Below are 25,144 nucleotides of genomic sequence, written 5' to 3'. Positions count from 1 at the left end.
TTTGTATCCTATGTCAGAGTAACAGCTTGAGTCCTAACCTCTGTACTTCCGATATAGCTCCCTCCCTGCTAATGCACCTGGGAAACAGGAGTACTTCAACTCCTGACACCAGAAGTCAGCACCCAAGGCTTCATAGTTAAGCCTTCACCTGCAATGCTGGCATCCCATATAGGCCCAGTCTGAGTCCTAGTGGCTCCACTTCTGACCCATCTCCTGGGAAAGCAGTGAAAGATGGCTCAAGTACTTGGGACCCTGCACCCATGTGGGAGACCTGGAAGAAGCTCCTGGCTTCAGATTATCTCAGGCCCGGCCATTGCAGCTATGGGGAGGGAACCAGAGGTGCCAGATCTTTCTTTCTGTCTCTTTTTCTCTGAAATTCTGCTTTTAAATAAAAATAAAACGAATCTTTAAAAAAATATCCTGAGGAGAGAATGGAAATCCCAGAGCTATGGAACTGTATTATGGAATAATAAAATAATTAAAACAAAACAAAAATCCTGCAACCCACACGGGAGACCAGATCATTCCTTGGTCCTAGCTTTGGCCTGGCCCAGCCCTGGCTACTGCGGTCATCTGGAGAGTGAACCAATGGATGGAAGATCTCTCCCTTTTGTCGCTCTGCCTAATCCTTTAAAAATGGCAAAAACAATGAAGATTGCCATCAGGCTACCTGAGATCTACCTCTATTCAAAAGGGAGATGCAGGTCACAAAATTAAAAGAGGTTCAAATTATGTGGAAGGCAAAGAACTCAGACATTATTCTTATCACTTAAAAAGTGGATGCATGCAAGACCAGGAAGAAGCTCCTGGCTCCTGGTTTCGGATCAGCTCAGCTCTGGTCAGTTGCGACCACTTGGGAAATAAAGCAGCGGATGGAAGATCTTTCGCTCTGTGTCTCCTCTCTGTATATTTGACTTTCCAACAAAAATAAATAAATCTTTAAAAAAAAAAGAGCAAAGGCTAGTCCTTGAGGTCCAGCAATAAAGCTGTTGCTTGGGACGCTTCATCTCATACTGAAATGGTGGTTGAAGTCCCAGCCATCCCACTGCCTATACAGCTTCCTGCTGAGGCATCCTGGGAGGCAGCACATGACTGGCCTAAGTCCTTGGGCCCCTGCCACCAATGTGGAGACCTAGACGGGATCCTGACTCCTGCACCTGCCTTCTGTCTCGACAGCGTTGGGCATTTAGGAGTGGACAGGCAGACAGAAGATCTTCTCTCTCTTTCTGTCCAACCTTCTCCCTCACTCTGTCACTTACATTTTATTTTTTTAAGATTTATCTATCTTCATTTGAAAGTCAGAGAGAGAGAGAGAGAGAGAGAGAGAAGAGAGAGGAAAGACAGAGATCTTCCATCAACTGATTCACTCTCCAAATGGTTGCAATGGATGGGGCTGGGAGCTCTTCTGGGTCTACATGGGTGCAGGGACTCAAGGACTTAAGCCACTCTCCACTGCTTTCCTAGGCCATAAAATGGAAGCTGGATCAGAAGTAGAGCAGCCAGGACACAAACTGGCATCCATACAGGATGCCAGTGCTGCAGGTGGAGGAGTAGCATGTTATGCCACCATCCTGGTCCACTCCCTAAAGACACAAATGGGGCTGATGTGGTGGCTCAATAGGCTAATCTTCCACCTGCCAGCACCAGCATCCCATATGAGCACTAGTTTGTGTCCCAGTTGTTCCACTTTCTGATCTAGCTGCCTGCTTACAGCCTGGGAAAGCAGCAGAATTTAGCTCAAGTCCTCGGACCCCTGCACCCATGTGGGAGACTGAGAAGTTCTTGGCTCCTGCCTTGGATTGGCTCAGGCTGTTGTAGCCACTTAGAGAGTGAATCAGCAGATGGGAAGTCCTCTTTGTCTCTCCTTCCCTCTGTATATCTGCCTTTCAAATAAAAATAAAAATATTTTTAAAAACCACAAACGCACAAGTAATGATTAAAATTGATAGCTGAGACAACCAACAGTCAGGAAACATCGTTACAAATGGAGAACACCTACCTGGTAAAGGCAGGCTGCCGTTCCAAGGAAAAATGCAATGATGTAATTAAAATCCTCACCATCACTCTGCAAAACAGAAATAAAGGCTGACTTCTTTCTTAGTGGGCATCCATTTCCAAGACAATCCATCAGGACAGGTTAAGACAATATGTAACACATTCAACATTTCTATAAATACGTAAAAATTCTCAAGTCCTGGAATGCAAACAAAAATACTTCATTTAACCCAAGAAATGTAAGGTAGAGGAAGTCAAGTGTTCTGCTATGTCAACTACATTTCATCCAAGATGAAAACCACTGAGGAAACCTCTCTGAGTCATGGGAAGGTCTATCTTCTTCTTATCAACAAATCTGAATAAAGATGCGTGACCCTCAGGTGGACCAGTTATTCCTGCTCACATAGACAATGGAGAAACTTCACACGACTGCACTTTCAACAAAACCTGAATAATCTGGGGCAGCTGTAGTGGCATAGCAGGTAAAGGTGCTGCTTAGATACCGGCTTCCCTTATGGGTGCAGGTTGAGTTCTGGTTGTTCCACTTTTAACCCACTTCCTTGCTAATGAGTCAGGGAAAGCAGCAAAAAGTGGCCTGAGTACTTGGGTTGTCCCTGCCACCCACATGAGAGATGGGGAAGAAGTTTATAGCTCCTGGCTTACGGTCCAACCCAGGCCATTTGGGGAGTGAACCAGTGGAAAAAGATCTTTCTCTGTCTTTATTACATTCAAACAGTGAATAATTTGGCATGATTTAAAAAAAAAAAAAAAAAAAGACTGAAAACTAAAAAGTTACTGTCCACTAGAGTGTGCTAAATGCAAGCTCTGCTGGAGAAACAGCGACCCAGAAGGAACACTGGTGAGCAGAAATTTCTTTGAGAACAAAACTAGACATGTGTCACATCCCCTGCTTTTCTACTCCTTTTCGGTTCCTCTTAAATATTCTATATTCAACAGTTCCTTCCAAATTAGTCATGAAATAGAACTTAATGTTTAGGAAAGAGTGTTAGATTTGTGTTTCTTCCAGGAAAAAACATTAAAATTTGGTCTTTTTTTTTTTTTATTTTCAAGAAAAAAATCTTTGGCCCAGTTAAAGTCCTTGCTTTGAATGCACCGGGATCCCATATGGTCATCAGTTCTAATTCCGGCCGAACTGCTTCCCATCCAGCTCCCTGCCTGTGGTCTGGGAATGCAGTCGAGGATGGCCCAAAGCTTTGGGACCCTGCACCCATGTGGGAGACCTGAAGGATGTTCCTGGCTCCTGGCTTCGGATTGGCTCAGCTCCAGCTGTTGCGGCTACTTGGGGAGTGAAGCATCGGATAGAAGAACTTCCTCTCTGTCTCCCCTCCTGTCTGTATATCCCCCTTTCCAGTAAAAAAAAAAATTTTTTTTTTTACACAATGAAAATTCTACAAGACACATAAGTACCGTCCATGAAAGCTCTTCACAAAACAGTATAAAGAAAATACTCTTCCTGTGCTGGCTATGGGGCAGCAGAATTGCCTGTGCAGAAAGCACTAGAGTGGCTTATCCCAGTAAGAACGTCTTCAAACAGGAACCATCAACCTGGCTGGCTGCTCAGGGCAGTCAGACCCCAGAGGCAGGCAAGGTCAACATGCACCCTTCCCACCGCAACAGTTCTAAGACTTTACATAAAATTTCTGCCTGATTGTTTGCTTAGTTCTTCATTTTTATGACTCTTGTTTTTCTGATTGTAAATAAACATTCATTACATTGCAGAAAATTTGCAAATTAGAGATCATACAAAGAAATTCATGCAGGCCATAAATACGACTCTGAGAACTGGGACTTTCTAATGTACTGCCTCTGGTGTATATGTGTATGCTTGTACATTTTAAAGAAAGGTAATGATATCTTTATATACTGCTATTTAGTATTTCATATTCTATCATACTTTTATAAGACAATAAATATTCATCAGCCACAGAATTTATAGTGACTGAATTATAATTATAATCATTTACAGTGATTGCATTAACAATATAGGGCTGTATCACAATTTAATTAATTTCCTACAATTGGAAATCTAACTTTTTTCTAAATTTACACTATCATTTTAGAACTCTTAACTGTGCCTAAAACCCTTGAGAACACATCTCTAAAGTCAGTCAGACTTGGCTTCAAATCTTTACTAACAACCTATATAAATGCAGACCATTTTATTTCATCACAATTTCTTCTACTGAAAAAGGAAACAGTTGCCCAGATTAAGTGAAATAACACTTGTTTGCAAATATATTACGTAAAGTCTGTGGAAAATAGAATGTTCTAGATCTCCCAGAGAGGTGGCAGAAACTCAACTACTTGAACCATGACTGCTGCCTCCCAGGCTCTGCATCAAAGACGAAAACACACAAACATTAAGGGGGTTTGGGTGGGGATAGGAAGTTGGAATGGGGAGTCAGAGGAAAGCAGAAATCCCAGGTACTCCTTATGCAGGATGCAGGCATCCCAACAGTACCTACCTTGTCACTTCTTTTTTTAAAGATTTATTTATTTTTATTTGAAAGACAGATTACAGAGAGGAAAGATGGAGAACAATCTTTATCCACTGTTTCACTCCCCAGATGTCCACGACCATTGGAGCTGAGCTGAGCCAGGACCCAGGAGTTTCATCCTGGGGCTCCCATGTGGGTGTAGGGTCCAAAGAACTTGGGCCATTCTCCCCTGCTTCCCCAGGCTATAAGCAAGGAGCTGGATGGCAAGTGGAGGAGCCAGGATACCAACCGGCACCCACATGGGATCCCAGCATACGCAGGGTGAGTAATTTGCTGAGCCACTGCACCAGTCTCCCATCACCAACTTTTTGAATTACTTTTTTAGAAAATGCCTGGCACACAACAAGTACCCACATTCACCCTGCGGTTTCTGTTACTCATCTGTGTCACTGATCTGATAGACAGCTTTCAGTGCTATCTGAACCCCTAACAAAGGCGTATTTTCTCAATTGGATGCTAATTTTTCTTTCTGTCAGAGTCAGACAAATAGATACGTATACACATGCAGAGCAGAAGGGAGGAGAACAGGCAAAGACAGATGTTCAGAGAGTGCTCCCATCCACTAGTTCATTTCCCAAATATCCACAACTGCCCAGCCAGGGCTACTGTCAAAGTGGAGGTAGGGCATAAAACCTAATTCTATATGAGTAGGAAGCTTGAGTCAGGAGCCAGAGCCAGGAATCAAACACAGGAATTCTACAAGGAATACAGGTGTCTTAAATAGGCTACATGTCTGCTCCCAAATTCTATTCATTCTTGAAGTCAGAATATAAGTCTATTTGCTTGAAACAGTACCCATAACAGAAATTCAACAAATGTATGCCGAGTTAAACTTGGAAAAAATCTTTGTATCTAGTCTACTAAATACAGAATTCTTTATAAACATACTTTTCCATTCAGTAACTATTCCTTAAGTACTTATAAAAGCAAAAATAAGTAACAGAAAATATAGAAGTTCAGATCAATTAAGTTGTTCACCTGCAAATTAAGAAGGTAGATACTGGGCCCGGCGTGATAGCATAGTGGTTAAGATCCTCCCCTTGAACGCGCCTGGGATCCCATATGGTTATCAGTTCTAATTCCAGCCGAACTGCTTCCCATCCAGCTCCCTGCCTGTGGTCTGGGAATGCAGTCGAGGACGGCCCAAAGCTTTGGGACCCTGCACCTGCCTGGGAGACCTGAAGGATGTTCCTGGCTCCTGGCTTCGGATTGGCTCAGCTCCAGCCGTTGCAGCTACTTGGGGAGTGAGCCATCGGACGGAAGATCTTCCTCACTGTCTATCCTCCTCTCTGTATATCTGACTTTCCAAATAAAAATAAATAAATCTTTAAAAATAATAATAATAAAAAGAAGGCAGATACTAAACAGTTCTCATCAAAGTGATGATGGATGGGATGAGATGGGTATGTCTAGTACACCAGGGGAGCCCACAGGAGATCATGCAGTTCTGTTCTGAGGAGAAAAAGAGGTCAGGGAAAGTTTCCTTTAGGAAAGCTTCACCTGGGTCTTGAAGGCTCAACAGGTTTTCCAGGCTAACAGGCAGAAGGGTTCCCAGGCAAAAGGAAGCACTTAGGGACTCAAAGAGGGAGGAAGTTGGAATGGCTTCCTTCTGAATAATACAAGGAAACAGAAAGACCATGCAGCCACTAAGAATGGACCAGATCTCTGTGTGCTGATAGAAAATCCTCTGACATATCATGTAGTGGAAAAAAAAAAGATGTAAAATGGGCACACTATCATTTGCGTAAGATATTTCAAAAGAATAATAACATAAGTAAACCTATAAATACAAACATGCTGCTTTATGCACACAACTTCAGAAATGCCAGTGGTTGATTCTGAGGAGGAGAAATGGGAAAAGAATAATTTTTTGGTAAAAACTACATATCAATTTTTATAAGCTTTCCAGTATATCATATGCTGACTTCACCGTGTATGTTATGCATGAGCAGGTATTAGCTTTTTTAAAAAGCCACTGTGAAAACATTCAGGAAGAAGGGATAGGATTAGAAGACTAAAAGTCAAGCAAAGAGTACTGGAGAATGTTACAATTTAAAGGACAGATTAAAAAGGTATTTAAAAAAGAGAATTTATCAAATACACCAAGGAATAGGAAGGCAAAGCACAAAGCCGAACAATCAAAAGAAAGAAAACTGCTCCGTGAAAATGAAGGGATGAGAGCTGGTCAAGAAGGATTACTACGTTCCAGGATTAGTGTCTATTTTATATGCTTCTAAGTTTTCTAAAATAAACACAATTTTTCTGAAATGAAACAAGGGAAGAAGTGAATGATATGTGAAATGAGGTAGAGACGGCATACAAGCTCAAGAAGTAACTGCAGAATCTGGTAAGCAGAAAGACACACCGAGCTTCATGTTTGGTGTCTCAAAGAATTTCAGAGATCACAGCAGACAAGGAAAACAGATGGAGAGGGAGAGAGGACAACAGACACAGTCTGCTTGTTTAGGAAATTAGAGGAGAACACACGGGGAGGCTGTTACTGTGTCACTGCCAGTTGTTGCTGTTACAGAATAGCAGGACTGAAGGCAAAGAGTCAGACAAGTTAGGATAGTGCCGAGCCTGGAAAGAGAAGCAGGGAAAGTGCAGAATAAAGGGGTTCAATAAAGATTTTCAAATCCTGACTAGTCGCTTTTGCAGGATGCTAGGGTATCAATGTAATGCTTAGAAAACAAAGCTTAAAACTTTTTTTAAAGGTGAGAATGAAAGCAAAGGCTTCATGTAACAGTCATAGGTGAATTAGGATGATACTATTAAAATGCTTACGATAATTCCAAAATGTTATCAGTGCTAAATATTATACACACACACACACAAAGGACCAGTGTTGTAGTGTAGTGTATTAAGCTGTTTGTTGCAATGCCAGAATCCCATATTTGTGCTGGTTTAAGTCCTGACTGTTCCACTTCCAATCCAACTCCCTGCTAGTGCATCTGAGACAAATGGTTCAAGTGCTGGGGTCTTTACCACCCAAACGGAAAGGCCAAGATGGAGTTCTAGGCCCCTGGCTCGGCCTGGCCTAGCCCCAGCCATTACAGTCATTTGGAGAGTGAACCACAAGTCAGATGATCTCTCTCTCTCTCTCTCTCTCTCTCTCTCTCTCTCTCTCTCTCTCCTTCCCATTCCCCAACCCCTAAAACTCTGCTTTTCAAATAAATCTTTTTTTATATAAAAAGACGTAAATAAAATAGGTGTATGTACATGTAATATATATATATAAATATAAAGATACATACTTATGTATGGGCTTCAAAATGTTTTTGTATTAAAACAAACTTAATTTTTAATTCCATTTATCCATAGATTAATTTTAAAATACTCTTGCATGCATCTCAGAGGAAATTTGGAGATGGTTTTTATTTTCTTTATACATCTTTCCTCAATTATTTAATAATTATTAAGTCCAGAAAAGTAATTTCTTTTAAAAGCAAGCAAGTACCTATATCTTAGTTTGGATATTATGCTACTCAATAAATAAATCAAAACTTCTCCTGAGCTTTAGCAAATATGTAATTTCTTTAAAAGCTATTAACAAGTCAGTGAAAATAAAGACAAGCAATGAAAGCAAGCTGATTACTTCTGCTTTGAAGTAGGGATTACAGACAATTTTCGAATCGGGTGGCTCCTGTCAGACCGGCCCAGCCAGCCAGGCTTCCAGGCCGGCATTTCCTCTTAACAGAAGAGATTTTTTTTTTTCCTAATGCATCAAATGCAAATTACTTCTAGATTGGCTGCAACCTAATTAGTATCATTGTTTCAAGGTTGATTTTTAGTGGAACACAAGCAGGAGGATAAAAGCGTAGGAAGTGTCAACTCATAATAAACATCTTTAAGCTCAGAATAAAGTCAGCAAGTGAGTGAAAAGAATCTAATTTACACATTACTGTGAACGTCAAATCAAATTTATCAACTTAAAAAAAAAAATCACACCCATCCTAAACCTCCTCAGTGTAGACTTAAATACCAAACAAAAACTTCAGAGCTCATATTATAATACGTCTTTCACTATTAAATTCACAGGCAGTTATCCATGCTGAATCTTCAAATGAAAACAACACCATGCAGTAACATTGACTCAAATTCATATGTGCCTGGGGCACAAAGTTATATACCAAAAGACAAACAGCAATCATTTTTAGCATTCAGCAAGAATATTTCGTACTCTAAGCTTTTAAAGAGGTGAACTTTAAATTAACATCTACCTAGTCTGTTCATCTGCTTCATCTGGGTCCTGCCTTTTCTCACTCTAGTTCACGATCAAGACTGGAACAAACTCCACATTGGATAACCTCAATACAGATACAGGTCCAAGTCCTGTGTCCAGGAATTGCACTCATCTACACAGCTAACCACCTTTAGGAGAGCTACATTTACTGGCCAAAAATTATCTACAGGGACTCTATAGATTATTCTGAACACAAAATATAACAATAAACCAGGGGCAAGGCTAAGAGTAAGGCTTAAGCCAAGAGGCTTTAGTGAAAACAGACTTTTTTTTTCTCCAATACACAAGCCATGAATAATAATAAACAGTGAGAGACCACAGGCCAATACTTTTGTAAATATTTTCTTCCAGGTTAAATTGGACTAAGTGTTGTTTGCACCAGTGAACCTACTTTGTTTAAGACTCTACACTGATCATGGTGCCCATTTGCGTACTCCCATCTCTGTTCCTTTTGTTTGCCTAATATCCATTCCATCTTTAGGACATACAAACCTAAGAAGGCAGAGATTTGTGACTAGCTGGCATTCCCTCATTTATCCTCAGAGCAAGACAAGGCTAAATATTTCTAAGCACTGATCTTAACAGGACATTTTTCTCTCTGCAGATATAAAATCCCCAGGAACTGGAACAACAGGAACCTTGTAATTCTTACTTAGGTAAGAGGATAAGAATGTGCTGGAGAATCTTTTAGAACTACCCATGGGTTGACAAACTACTTGAGATTATATTTCCCCCAGTGTCATTCTTTGTCGTTCTCTCATTCCTCACTCTGTCCTACGGGTTATGGAAGAACAGTTTTTTTCCAAACAATGCTAAGGCAACACACAGACAGGTGCAAATGCCTCTAGCTTCTAGATAGATCATTTTCCCTTATGAGGCAATTTACAGTTCCCTGAGTCAGGTAAAAAGAAACCTTGGAATAAATTTAGAACAGGGAAAAACAAAGATTTCTGTGTCAATCAACACATTATGAATTAGCTGACAATGAGACTATTCTGACCTCTTCACTGGTCATAATCTACTTCATGCCTCTTTCATGTCCTAGCACCACAGCTATTTTTAACTGTATAAAGCAACCAAAAATCTGAAAAAAAAATTTCTTGAAGCTTCTTGAGAAACTGTGGAATCTAAGACAAGAGCAGAAAAAATTACAACATCCCAGAGTAAACGCTCGGGTTCCCCCTTAACCTGCACAAAAGTATCTGCCTTTACCTGCAATTTTTATTTGAAAATTTACCAATTAGGATAGGTTAATACAAGTTATCTTCTTTTTCCTACTTACATAATGGGTGTAAGTATTTTTATAATTTAAAATTTGAATGCATTATATATTCATATGGTTCAAAATGAACAAATGGGCCCAGTGTTGCAGCACAGCAAGCAAAGCCAACACATACAATGCTGGCAACCTTTGTTGGGGGGAACAGAGATCGACCTGGTGGGGACTAGTGGGTTTCGTGAGGTCAGAAGACCTGGTCAGTCTCTCTCTACATGATCCTCTCTGGAAGGCACGTGATTGTGTACATGGATTTTGCAGCATTGAGTCAGAGTCCAGAGCCCTAGCTCTATTCTGGCTGGGGCACTTAGTGCTCACCTGATCTGTGTGAAGGGGAAGGTGCAGCTGCTCCATGGGAAGAGGAGGCACAGCCCAATTCTAAGGGTGCACTGGGTGCAACATGTGGAACTGTAACTGTCAAGTAGGGCCAGAGTGAAAACATCCCTCCCTTGCTAACTGCTCTTCAGGTTAAGAGGCCACCTGCAATGCTGGCATCCCATATGAGCACCAGTTCCAATTCCAGGTGCTCTGCTTTCAATCTAGCACCCTGCCAATGCAGGGAAAGCAGTGGGAAACAGCCCCAGTGTTTGGGCCTGTCATCCACGTGAGAGACCCAAATGGAGTTTCAGGCTTCTGATTTCGGCCAGGTCCAGTCCCAGCCATGCGACCATTTGGGAAATAAATCGGTGGGTAGAAGATCTCTTTCTGACCATAAATAACAAATAAATAAATCTTTTATCTTTTAAAGGTTTATAGGTAATTGAGTTGCCTCATACCCACCCTCATTAGCCCCGATTACTAACATCTTGCATTAGTTTGCTATATAATACTGATACTTCATTATTAACTGAAGTCCACAGTTCACACTGGGTTCACTTATTGCATTGCACACAATGACACGTATTTAATACAGTCACACACAGAACAGTTCCACTGCCCGGGGGGGGGGGGGGAGGGCGGAGAAAACTATGTTCCAGATACTTACCCTTCTTTTCCTCAAGCCCCAGACAACCACGAATCTTTCTATTATGTATATAATTTTGCCTTTTCCAGAATGTCATATCATTGCAATCACATAGCACATAGTCTTTCATAATGAAGCTTCTTTTACTAACCAATATGCACTTCATTTATTCATGTCCTTGTGGCTTGATAGTTTATTTCTTTTTATTCCTGAATAACAGTCTGTCACACAGGCTAGCAGTTTGCTTATCCATTCACTTTTTCTAATGGAGGGTTTCCTGGGTGTTTCCAAAAAATTTTTTTAAAGATTTATTTATTTATTTTCTATTGGAAAGGTAGATCCATGGGAGGCAGAGTGACAGTGAAAGAAAGATTGTCCACTGCTGGTTCACTCCTCAAATGGCAGAAACAGCCAGTACTGAGCTGATCTGAAACCAGGAGCCAGGAGCCTGTTCCATGTCTCCCATGTGGGTGCAGGGTCTGAAAGCTTTGGGCTGTCCTCTCCTGCTTTCTCAGGCCACAAGCAGGAAGCTCAATGGTAAGTGAGGCAGCCGGGACATGAACTGCTGGTGCCCATTTGGGATGCTGGTGCTTGTAGTCAGAGGACTAGCTAGTTGAACAATTGAGTCAGCCCACAAATTTTTGAATATAAAAAAAGTTGATAGAAACACTTATGTGCAGGCTTTTGTGTGGAATAAAAAAGCTTTTACTCATTTGGGTAAATACAAAGGATCTTCAAAAATGATGTAAATGCATACTACAAAAAAAATCATGCATGGATTTCAAAATTTGTACCAAAATAAACATCTTTTCATTCCCTTTTCCATGAACTTCTGAAGCACCCTCATAGAGCCAGGAGCACTAACTATTGCTGGATTGTAAAGTTAGCCTGTGTTTAGCTTTGTGAGATGGCCAAACTGTGTTCTCAAGTGCTGGTACTTGGAGCTGATGCTGTGATCCTGCAGGTTAAACCACTGCCTGCAGTTCCAATGTCCATGTGGGAGCCCTGGTTCAAGTCCCAGTTGTTCTACTTCCTGGGAAGGCAGTGGAAGATGGTCCAAGTGCCTGGGGCCCTGCCACTCATGTTCCAGGTTCCTGACTTCAGTCTGGGGACCAGCTCCAGATGTTGTGGCCATTCGAGACAGATCTCTTTTCTCTGTCACTTGTTTATTCAAATAAATAAAATAAATCTTTAATAGAGTGGTCATACCTTTTTGCATTCTCACCAATGGAAAATGGAATTAGAAGATATTTATTTTGGTCTTCACATTCATGAACATTAATTATATCTCCATTTATTTATTTAGATTTTTTTATCATTTTTTAAATCACAGTTTTATAGTTCCCTTCATATACTCATGGATGTTACAAGAATATACATTTTGTTGGATTTATTCTTTAGTACTTCTCCATTTTTGGTGGCAATATAAAAACTAGTCCATTTTTACTATTAATTTAAATTTTTAATGTATTTATTTAAGAAGCAAAGTTACAGGGAAAGGGAGACACGAGGAAAAAGAGAGAGAATCTTTAATCTGCTGTTTTACTCCTCAAAAAGCTACAATGGCCAGAATTGGGCCAGGCTGAAGCCAAGAGCCAGGAACTCCATGAGAGTCTCCCCCAAAGGTGCCAGGGGCCTTAAGCACTCTAGGCATTATCTGCTGTCTTCCCAGTTGCACAAGCAGAAAGTTGGAACAAAACCAAAGTAACTGACAACTCAACTAGCCCTCAGATATGGGATCCAGGTGTCACAAGTGGTGGCTTAATTGTGGCTTTTGTGCCACAATACCCATGCCCAAACCTGATTTTGCATATTAGCCTTGTATCCTGTGACCTAATTAGTTCCACGTAACTTGTTACTATTTTTTTCATTCTTGAGCTTTTCTATGCAGAGAACAATGTCATGTAAACAAATCCATTTTATCTTTTATCTCCTGATCTGTATACTTTTCTTATTGCATTAACCAAGACTTCCAGTTGAATAGAGGCAGCTAACATACATCCTTGGGCCCAGCAGCGTGGCCTAGTGGCTAAAGTCCTCGCCTTGAACGCCCCGGGATCCCATATGGGTGTCGGTTCTAATCCTGGCAGCTCCATTTCCCATCCAGCTCCCTGCTTCTGGCCTGGGAAAGCAGTCAAGGACGGCCCAATGTTTTGGGATCCTGCATCCGTGTGGGAGACCTGGAGGAAGTTCCTGGCTCCTGGCTTCAGATCGGCGCAGTACCGGCCGTTTCGCTCACTTGGGGAGTGAAACATCAGACAGAAAATCTTCCTCTCTGTCTCTCCTCCTCTCTGTATATCTGACTTTGTAATAAAAAAATAAATAAACCTTAAAAAAAAAAACAAAAACAAAAACATACATCCTTGCTTTCTTTCTGTATTACTGGGAAAAGCATATAATTTCCCATCATCAAGAAAAATGTTAGATATACAGGTTTGTGGGTAGATATTCTTTTTTTAATGTTTATTTATTTTTATTGGAAAGGCAGATCAGATTTATAGAGAGGAGAGACAAAGATCTTCCACTCACTGGTTCAATTCCCATATGGCCACAACAGCTGAAGCTGAGCCATTCCGAAGCCAGGAACCAGGAGCTTCTTCCGTGTATCCTACATGGGTGCAGGGTCCCAGGGTTTGTGTCATCCTCTGCTGCTTTCCCAGGCCATAAGAAGCTGGATGGGAAGTGGAGCAGCCAGGACACAAACCGGCAATCATGGGATCCTGGTGCTTGAAGGGGTTGGATTTAGCAACTGGGCCATTGCGTTTGGCCCGGTAGATAACTCTGCACCAAGTTGAGGAAGTTTCCCTCTATTCCTAGTTTGCTGGAATTTTTAATCATAAATGGAATTAGGACTCTGTCAAATGCTTTTTCCTCCCATCTATTCAAGTAATCCTGTGATAGAGTAGATACAATAGAGTATATAAATCTATTAATATAGACAATGGTGATTTAATAAATTCTATTAATTAAGATATTAACCCAGTCTTGGTTACCTTGGATAGATCTCACTTAGTTGTGGTACATAATTCTTCTTGTACATTGTCAGATTTGATTTTCTAACATATTGTTGAGAATTTCTTCATCTATGATACTGGGCTGTACAAAGTACCTTTGTAAAATGTAAATTGGGGCAGATATCTGGCATAGTGGCTAAGATGCCAGTTAGGACACACACACACCCCATATCTGAGTGCCTGTTTTCAACTCCCCCAGTTGAGCTCTTGACTCTAGCATCCTGTTCAGACAAACCATCAGAAGCAATGGTGATGGCTCAAGAAATTTAGTCTTCTTGCTCCTATGAGAGATCTGCTTTGGATTCTCAGCTACAGGCTTCAGCCATTCCAGGCTCCCAGGGAGGGAGCCAGCTCTCTCTTTCATTCTCCTCCCTCTTTTTTCCATGTGTCTCTTTGCTTCTCAAATTAAAAAAAAAAAAAATGGCTTTAATGCAAATAGGCTGAGAAATCTCAGAGCCATTAGTCAGTTACATAAGCAGTAATTAGTTTAAATACATTATTGTTCTTTTGAAATCTTTGCTATCAATTGTGATGAGCAAAGATATTACTAGAGGGATATTAGTGAATTATGGAGAAACAAGGCAGGAGCTGGCAAGCTGGTATAGCCTGCAACACTGGCATCCCATACAAGGGCCTGTTCAAGTCTGAGCTGCCCCACTTTTGATTCACCTAATGAGCCTGGGAAAGCAGCGAAAGATGGCTCAAATGCTTAGGCTCCTACTATCCATGTGGGAGATCCAGATGAAGTGCCAGCTCCTGACTTCAGCCTGGCCATGTGGCCATTTGGGGACTGAACCAGCAGGTGGAAGGTGTGTGTGTGTGTGTCACATGCACACGTGTGTGTCTGTTTCTCCCTCTTCATTTGCATCTCTCTCAAATAAACATTAAGTCTTTTTCTAAAAAAGCCAGTTATAACATGCTATGGTTTGAATATTAACTTGGCTCCCAAACTTCTACAGAAATTTAGACTGCAAACTCTTTCAGTTAACCCCCATGTCTGAATTGCTACAGCTTTATAAGCACACAGAGACCACAGAATGACAGAGGAAAACAGACACATGCATTTCTTATGTTTGGCTGTATGATGCCCTCTGCCACCTGCAGCTACTGGCCAAGAACATCATCACCAGATGTCAGAACCAATGGGACCTGTTTGGTGTTCAGCTGTAATACTTCAGAACCAGGAGCCTAAAAAGCCTCTCTTTTCTTTATAAAGTTAGCCTGCCTCAGGTTTTTAGTTATAGGAAGGAAAAGCCATGGTTTCACTACCCTCCTTAGTTTTTAAGTTACAAATGAATCAAGACAGGGAGAAAGAAGGAATTAGCCCAAGAAGGCAGAGAGGACATGTGAATGTCAAAAACTACTGCTTCCTTTAACAGGCTTTGTGAGTTGCAAGATCCTTACATGGATGTTAATTTACTATGAATATCTAAGCACAGATAATGACTTACACGCTGTCTTAAAGAGTCAGGGATGAAAAGTCTCTTTGCAGTGGAGAGTGTTCTGCACTCAGGCCTGCCCAGCTGCTGCAACCCTAACAAAACTCAACTCTTCACATACTTATCTTATTGCTCTTCCCACAATTTCAAGTGTCAAAATTTTTAAAACAGGCAAAGAGTAGCTTATGTAGTCACTTTTTCAGTCAGACATTTGCAAATGTCTTTGATTCTTTTTGTTGGGAGCTTGTCCAAATTAGTTCAAAACTCCACTCCCTTTAATACAAATCTATCCAGTCTGGCAGGGGAGGGGGACAGGAAGGCAAAGAGACAGACTGTATCCTGAGTGTGAAAGAGGAAAAAGCCTTCAGCTGTAGACATGGGGTGTTTGCAAGAGGAACTGAGAAGTCACGGGAAGCACTACTCAACCCCTCTTGGGATAGCTCTGCTGCCAGAAATGGTGATATTATGTTCTGCTGGTTTTGAGGGCTGAGTACAGTCAGGGGTATACAGCAAAGCACTCTGAGTGCTCCCCAAACTAACAGCACTTTTAGCACAGACTAGAGAATACTGAATGAGTTTTTACAAATGGTACTTGGAGCTTACTGCAGGTAACAGAAACAGAATGGATTCACTATGTGGAAGTGTCAAGAACTCTGCAGAAGTAATGAAAATGAGAAAGGATTCTTGCAATGTCTCAAATGAGCCAGATTCAAGGAAGGACGTTTTAGAAAGTTTACAAAAAGCCTAATACAAAAAGTTGATACATTCTGTTAATGACAATCTCAAAAAAAACTGGGGAGTGAAATCAAGGGCAAAATCTGAAGAAACTGTTTCCCAGGTAGCTCAGGTGTCAAAAGATCAGTCAAAAATGGCGAAAGAGCAGATAACTAAGTAGGACTACACAGATATGAGACAAAAACATGCATGTCCCTCTTGTGCTTCCACTGTGGTCTATATGCATCCCTCCAGTCCCAAGTCAGCCCTTCTCCCACCCTGAGCCACAGGGACCTTTCGTCTTCCCAACTGTGTGTGTGGTGCAACTGCTCATCGTGTTCTTTGCCTCCCCAACTCAACTGGATGCTGTGAGACCACAAGGACCAGTGTCACACACACCTTCTGCCTGCAGAGTGCCTACGAACAGTGTCACCCAAGAGATGCCAAGTGTGTGCTGATGGAGTCAGAGGAACAACCCAGAAAGCTGTTTTTAGAGAAGGAGAGACTAGAGTAGCTAGGAAGAAACACAGACTTTGAGTATCCATTCTAAGTTGTACTAATACCTAATTCACTTTCAAATCAATTATGTAACACGCAAAATGAATAGGCACAGTCATTTGAAATGGCAAAAATAGCACAGTACCTGTAGGAGACTTTCTATGGCATGAAAGCCTCGAATTAAATTCAGAGCTCCACATAAAAGACTAAGGATGAATGCCACAATCCCTGACAGAGTAGCTGGTTCCAGTCGCTGGTGAGCTGGAAAAGAAATGGGTAGAAATGAATACCAATGTCTCATGTAGCTGAACTTAATCCAAAACAGAAATTCAATGCTCAATTTAAATAGGTCAGATTATTTTTCATAAAATTACTTAATATAGTAGACATTAAATATTCTTTTTTTTGTTAATATTTTGCATTATGTGACAGTTTCATAGGCTCTGGGAATACCCCCACCCCTCCTCCACCCTCCCCCCTGGTGGATTCCTCCACCTTGATGCAGTATTGCAGTTCAAATTCAATCAAGATTCTTTCCTTGCAAACATATACCAAGCATAGAGTCGAGCTACTTATTGTCCAGATGGGTTGAACAGTTTCTTGGGGAGACCATTTCTGGTTTGAAGTTAGAGCTGGTAGAATATCACCACAGTCAATTAAGAGTCCCAATATAACATCAACAGCAATTTGCAATATTATGGAATTGACATGGTTTTGAGTAACCAGTATGTTAAAAAAAAAAAAAAAAGCAAGTCCTAACCACAACCTATGATTAGCTCATTGACATTTCAATTTTAGTTTATATACAGGACCGGCTGCTGTATACCTTAAAATGGCTATATGGTACCATTCAGCTGTCTCGTGTCTATTTCATTTTAGTATTTAGCCATTTGTTGTGTTGAAGTATAATTTTGCTGATCTTGGCAGATTTTAGGATAATCTAGACTGGCTTGTAACTCTAACAAGATAATTGTCGACATTTAAGGTGCAGAACATTTTTTTGGGGGGGGGGGGTGTGCAGGAAAATCCTCAACACCATGGTGAGGAGTAACTAATCTTTGTGTCCCACCCAGCGAGGCATGAGTCAATCCACGCCAGCTCTTTCCTGTCAGATTTCAAGCTCTACTTTCTGTTGTTTGTCTACTTATTTTAGTTTTTTTTTTTAGTTTGTATGATTGTTTGTTTGCTGTGAGGGGTTTTCGAAGCGATCCCGATGGTCATCGCAAGAGAGGGTGGGATGTTTGAAACATAGAGGCTTCATTTCCCTGAATTTAAATTAACTTTCTTTCCTCTGTATGTTTAACAACGATATCTAACTTGCACTTAGGATAGAGCCAGGAGTGCTCGTACCCAGCAGTAGAGCATTTAGAACAGGGGTGGGGTAGTATGTAAGAATGGGCTGTGACCTGTGATGCCAGCATCCCATACGAGTTCTAGCTTCTCCTCTTCTGATTCAGCTCCCTGCTAATGCACCTGGGAAAGCAGCAGCAGATGGCCCAAAAACTTGGAACCCAGCCATCCATGTGGGTAGGGCTTCAGGCTTCTTGCTCCTGGCTTTGGACTTGCTCAGTCCTGGCCATTGTGGCAATTTGGAAAGTGAGCCAGTAGGTGGGAAATTATCACTGACTCTTTCTCTCTCTGTCTCTCCTTTTCTCTGTGTAACATTGCCTTTCAAATAAATAAATTCAAAAAGTTCAGAAAAAAAATCCCTTTGCTGAAATATGTCTGGTTTTTGCAAGTAGAGGCAGATATCTGCAAAGGTGAGTGCTTGGGAATCCATTGTGTAATTCCTACTTTGTCTGAAAATGCTTAGAAAACATTTTTAAGGACAAACATAGCTTGCCTTAAGCAGCACTTCCCCTGATCTGGGTTCCAGTGCTATAAATACCACAGGATATACTTGTAAGTGAAAATTCACATACAATCACTAAACTGAGCTGCACAACTGAAAGGAACATTACAGCTACCCAGTTTCTCATCTTCTGAATACTACTTGACAGTAGAAATGGTAAAATGTCAGCTGAAGAAGTGACCATTTTATTTTGGCCAATGCATTCCCTTATCTTCAAGGCTTTAGCAGCATCAGACATTCAGTTATACAATAGCTTCTTTCATCATCATTGTGGGCTTAATAGAATTAACAATGGAATCCAAATAAAATTACAAAACAGAAAATGAAATCATCTAAACCTCAAAAGGGAAACAGAAGGAAAGGACCACAGTACCACATTTTGATGATTTCACTGAAGTCACTGAAGTGTAAAAATCTTCCACAATGGAGTTAATGAGGTGGAATATTAATATAAGAAAGGCTTAAATCTTGGCAAATTATATTTAGCCATTACAGCAGAAAAGCTTCCCTAAGCAATATATAAAAACACAAAACCCCATATCACAAAAAAGTATTTATTCCTCAAATTCACCAAAAAGTGCTAATAGGAGATAACATTCTTAAATTGCCTTCCTTGCCAGACTGAGTGTCTGGTCTCTCAATTACCTTCTGTCAGATTGTAACATAAAAAAAGAAAAACTAGAATTTTTAATGAAGTACTGATACCAAATCTTGTATCAGTAGAGAAAAAAGTTGACAATTTAAAAACCTATCCAATGGATCTGCCAAGCAGGCACGCTGTGCACCTTCCCTCCCTCCCTCTCTGCCTCTTATCAGTAAAGAGCAAAAGCAGTGAAAGGCCCTGTAATGAAAAGGGAGGCAATAGGGGCCTCAAAAATAAAACCAACTGACAACTGAATACATACGTATGTCATATTTCTAAAGTACATGAAACAAGTCTGCCCTACTAAGAATAAGCAAATAATGTCCTGCAGCACAACTAAAACACCTTAGCTTTTTAGAGACATGGCCATTCTTCAAATGAAAGATATCACTACAATGTTAATGAAACTCTATTTAAGAAATGAAAAAGTCTATGTCAATTAAATATTAAGTTTCTAATATCTGACTTTTAGCCTTGGAATATCATCTTTATAATGATAGTACATGGTTTATAATTTTTTTCCTAAAGGAGCAGAGATTTTCTCTTTTTTATTGGAAAGATTTACAGAGAGAAGGAGTGACAGAGAGAAAGATCTTCCACCTGCCATTTCACTCTCCCAAGTGGCCGCAACAGCTGGAGCTGAGCCAATTTCAAAGTCAGAAGCCAGAAGCTTCTTCTGGGTCTCCCACATAGGTGCAGGGTCCCTAGGCTTTGGACAGTCCTCAACTGCCTTCCCAGGTCATAAGCAGGGAGCTGGATGGGAAGTACAGCAGCAGGGATTTGAACTGCCACCCACATGGGATCCTTGCAGAACCAAGGCAAGGACTTCAGCCACTAAGCAACCGCACAGGGCCTCAGACCACAGATATTTTTAAAGGTACAGAAGCAACAAGAACAAGGTGCACATGGTGTTGAAGGATGGGCTGGCACTGTGCCACACTACCATGAAAAAGACATTCTATCCTGGAGATTTCCTTACTGCCATGCCATCTCATCCCCTTCCCTGTGGCTTGCACTTAGAGAATGGCTATCACCTAAGACAGATGACCCTCCTTAAGGGCAATTCTCCATTGTAACAAATTAAACCAGCTACTTTCTCGATTTTTAGATATATTGTTATCTATATGATTACTCCACACTTCAGTTTGGCACTATGCTAGGCACTTTAACAAGCAGAGGGCCTTTGGAACAATAACAAATGAAAGGCAGCATAGAGAAAAAATAATTTTGCTGAATCCAACACATTGCCCCCTGGGCAGTTTTTGTTTTGTTCTGTTTTTGCTATTATTAGCTTCTGCTACAATACCTTTTCTTTAATTAGTCCTTTTGAACTCAATAATGGTGTGTTCATAAGAAAAGTCTTCTCAAAATGTACCAATGATTTATAGAAGCTGCAAAAAAAAAATCTGAAAGAAGTAAAAATGAACCCTTTGGAAGCCCAATGGCTGTAAGTTAAACAAAACTATATTCAACAAAACTACCTTTTGGTATGATTCTGTGTGGAATTGTACATTTTAGAAAATACAACTCTGCCCTCAAAGCATTTTCTGATCATTTTTAAAGGAGATGGACAGTTTGATAAGCATACGACAGTAAATAGCATTCTAAGCTAAAAGGGAGGGAATGTGAAACAGAGAAGATGCAGGCACCAGGAAGGCAGTGAAAGGAATCAAGCATGTTTGAGGATGGGTAAAGTGGTCTGGCATTCAGGGGAAGGGCTTTGTATTCAGAGAAAGGAACATGAGCTTGGAGTTGGGAATAGAGGAAACAAGTAACAGCCCAGCAACCACCACGCCCACCTTTACCCCTGCTCAGAGCAGAGCGCTGGGGGGCCAGGCGCCAAGCACTTGACACCGAAGACCTAATTCCATCCCTCCAATCGGTCAACAAGCTGCACTCTATTCTGCGTGGGACAGGAAGCGAGAGGGATAATTTCATAAAAGGAAACCAAGGTTGCCCACAGACACAAAGTAAGTAAACTGGGATTTAAATCCAAGCAGGCGAACTCTACAGACTTTTAGTTCTGAACCAGGAATTATTAGTGGTTTTGTTAAGGCTCAAATGAATGTTTGTGAAAATCAGGGGGAAATAAAGTCAGAAAAGGAGATCAAAATAAAAATAAACATTCCGAATTACTAGGCTAAGAGTAACAATAAATTAAATATCAGGGAAAACATTAAAAAAAAGAGAGAGACCTATATGAACAAGGCTTTGTTTAATGAATATTAGAGCCCAGTGTGCGACGTAATGGATTAGGCCACCTTCCATGACACCAGAATCCCATAGGGGCACCAGTTTGAGTCCTGGCTGCTCCATTTCTTATCTAGCTCCTTGCTGCTATGTGTGAGAAAGCAGAGGGCTCAGGTCCTTCAGCCAATGCACTCATGTGGGAGACTTGGATAAATCTTCTGGCTCCTGGCTTTCAAGCAGCTCAGAGCTGATCACTGCAGCCACAAGAGGAGTAACCCAGCAGAGAGAAGACCTTTCCCTCCATCTTTCCTTCTTTCTATAATATCTTCCTCTCAAATAAAAATACATAAATCTTTTTTAAAAGTATTAATCCAGAGTCAGCATTGCAATACAGTGGATTAAACCACTACCTAAGATGCCAGAATTCCAAATGAGCAGCAGTTCAAGTTCTAGCAGCTCTACTTCCAAACCAGCTTCCTGCTGATATTCACTTTGGAATTAGCAGGTGATGGCTCAAGCACTTGGGGCTCGCAAACCACATGAGAGACATGGGTGCAGTTCCACACTCCCGTCTTCAGCCTAAGCTAGTGAGGGCATTTGGGAGTGAACCAGTAATGGAAAATCAGTGTTTGTCTATCTCACCCTTACTCTTGTCAAATAAAAATAAGTAAATAAGTATGATAAATGATCCCTGCTATTTTCTCATTTAATGTCCCAGTTCAGGTATACAAAGGTGATGTGTTTTGGAGGACAATAGCAATTTCTGAAGGTTCTAACTACATGTTTTTTCAGTCTCACATTAAATCATCTCAGTTTCTGACACTGATGGTGCAACTCTGGCTAAACTTTTTTCTCTATCCCATAACCAGAAAGCAATTTTGCTTTTCCCTGACAGGATACATCAGTGAATCTACCATATGTGAATTTACCCAGGTATTGTAATAACTTTGTGCCACAATAGGAGCTGGCACACTCTAACCCATATGCTACATGTGCTTCACTTACTCTTTCAGATACTGTTTGTGGCTTTTTTGATGCATTACATCAGCACAGTTACAACACAGACTGAGTGGCTTCAAACCTAAAATTCGCTATCTGGCATTTTACAGAAAATGTTTGCTGACCCTTGGCTGACTGGCATCTAACATCTTAACACTTATTGGTACACACAATTGATAGGTTACTGCTGATACTATCTCAATAGACGGTAGCATATGCCTTACACTAGAGGCTTCAGGAAGATACATGTATGCCACAGATTGCAAAGTTAACAAAATTATGGAAAGTTACCACCATTCAGTTTCTGGTGGTCAAAAGTCTACAATATGTTTAAAATGAGGCTCAAGCGATGTTCCTTGCAAAGCACAGCACCAGGAAAGTACACTGATCGGTCTGCCCTTCTAGATTTCAAAGGCAATACAACTGCTATCAGTGAACTCTACAAAACATTTAATGATTAAAAATCCTATACAAACATTTCTCAAAAACTGAAGCGGGAAGACCTCCCAGCTGATTCTGAAGCCAGCTTTATCTTCATTCTGCCACCCACCCATGAGATCAGGATGGAGTTTCTGGCTCCTGGCTTCAGGGGCCCAGACCAAGCTGATAGGGCATTTGCAGAGTGAACCAGTAGATGGAAGCTCTCACTCTCTTGTTCTCTTTTGTTCTATCACCCTGCCTCTCAAATACCTAAATACACATTTTTTTAAAGATTTATTCATTTTATTACAGCCAGATATACACAGAGGAGGAGAGACAGAGAAGAAGATCTTCCATCCGATGATTCACTCCCCAAGTGAGCTGCAACGGGCTGGTGCGCCGATCCGAAGCCGGGAACCTGGAACCTCTTCCAGGTCTCCCACGCAGGTGCAGTGTCCCAATGCATTGGGCCGTCCTCCACTGCTTTCCCAGGCCACAAGCAGGGAGCTGGATGGGAAGTGGAGCTGCCGGGATTAGAACCGGCGCCCATATGGGATCCCGGGGCTTTCAAGGCGAGGACTTTAGCCGCTAGGCCACGCCGCCGGGCCCTAAATACACATTTTTAAAAAGGCAGCAAAACTGGACACAGACATTACCCAAAAAGAAAACTGCAAACCAATTCCCTCAGGAATATAGGTATATCTTAACAAAATGTTAATAAATCAGATCTGACAACATAAAAAAAGGTAATACAACATGGCCATATGGAGTTTGTCAGAGAAATGCAATGTTGGTTTTATATTCAAAAAGCAATCAATGTAATCTGATACAAGACAGCCTTTACAAAGAAAATTACACAACAGAGCAAATCATTTGATGGGATGTAACACTGATTCTTCATCAAAAAACCTCTCATCAAATTTGGAACAAAAGGAGATTCCGCAACCTGACTTTTACTTAAAAGCATTCACATAAAACATCCATCAAACACCTTATTTGTACTTAAAGGTGAAAGACTGAATGTTCTCTTTGTTAAAAGCAGGATGGGGAATAACACAAACAATATCTACTCTTGCCACCTCAATCTTTCACAATATTTGTTAGCACAGAATTCCAAATCCGCAGTTATTCTCATTCATCCTTTTGAGCATGTTGTTATCTTCCAGCTTCCACTATGTCTATAAGGCCTAGTATGTGCTTCTGAGTGTTTATGCTTATGTAGTCTTACCTTCCCAGATACCTGGTTATGACTAATCACTATACACTCTATCTTCAAAATCTGGTTATAGGCATTGTTTGAATCTTATGAATTGTCGTCTTCTAAAAAAATACTTGCTCCTTCTGGCTTCTCTGGTGCACTAAGTACAGCAGAACCACCTTACTCCAACTTTGGAGATCTTTAGGATTCAAAACTAAGCTATAATTCCCATAACAGCCTGTTTTATCTATTTCTCTTTAAATTGGCATATCCTGGACATTTTGTATAAATAAAATATAAATATGGACCTCTTATATCTGGATTCTTTCACTTAGCATATTTTTCAATTTCTTCCATGCTGTACAATGTATTAGTACTTCATTCCTTTTTATTACTTAGTAATATTCCATCGAATGGGCATATCTCACTTTGTTTATCCATTCATCAGCAGATGAATATTTGGCTTGTTTTCACTTTAGGGTGTAATGGATAAAGCTGCTGTGAATATTCACATACAGTTGAGGGTGTGGACGTGATAAACATATGATAGCATATGATAGTGTGTTTTCATTTCTTTGGGTTATATATCTAGGAGTAGAATTGCTGGACTATGGGATAACTCTATTTTTAACTTTTTGAAACACTTCCAATGTATCTTCCAAAGCAACTGCACAATTTTACAACTCCACTGGTAATGGATGAAGGTTCCAGTTTCTCTACATCCTTATCAAACTCATTATCTGTATTTCTTATTTTAGGCATCCTAGTGAAAATGAAGTTTTATCTCCTTAGTTTTCTTTTGCATTCTCTTGATGACTAATGGTGAGCATCTTTTTATGCACAAATTAATCTGTTGTACAACTTCTTTGTAGAAATGCCCATTCAAATCTTGTCCCCCTTTTTATATTGGATTTTTTTTTTTAATTTTAAGAGTCACTTATATATTCTGGGTGCTAGTCCCTTACCATGTTTATAATGTACAAATACTTTCTCCCATTCTGTGGGTTTTCTTTTCACTTTCTTAATGGTGTCCTTTGAAAAACAAAAGATTTTCCCGTTCGTAACCATGAGGGCAATTTGGGAGCTGGATTAATCTAGCTCCGTCCTGCCGCCATGGAGGCAGGACAAGTTAGGGCGGATTCCATTCTTGGGGCTGGGAACGGACTGAACCACTTTGCAG

The 25,144-nt window shown here is 40.7% G+C and overlaps 1 protein-coding gene across 6 annotated transcripts in view; it reads right to left on the bottom strand.

The window, feature by feature from the left end:
* The window catches only part of SEC22A (SEC22 homolog A, vesicle trafficking protein), a 64,179-nt gene that overhangs the window by 8,293 nt on the left and 30,742 nt on the right, over positions 1 to 25,144 (bottom strand). For all 6 annotated transcript variants that reach the window (XM_004577841.2, XM_058661982.1, XM_058661983.1 and 3 more), the window contains exons 5-6: positions 16,808 to 16,923; positions 2,000 to 2,065 (exon numbers count right to left, since the gene is read on the bottom strand). In XM_004577841.2, coding sequence (XP_004577898.1) covers positions 2,000 to 2,065; positions 16,808 to 16,923 — 182 coding nt within the window. The remainder of the gene's footprint in view (positions 1 to 1,999; positions 2,066 to 16,807; positions 16,924 to 25,144) is intronic.

The sequence above is a fragment of the Ochotona princeps genome, chromosome 3 (assembly GCF_030435755.1).
Source record: "Ochotona princeps isolate mOchPri1 chromosome 3, mOchPri1.hap1, whole genome shotgun sequence".
Taxonomy (NCBI): Eukaryota; Metazoa; Chordata; class Mammalia; order Lagomorpha; family Ochotonidae; genus Ochotona; species Ochotona princeps.
The sequence above is the reverse complement of the archived record's forward strand: the minus strand, read 5'-3'. Positions and strand labels throughout refer to the sequence as shown.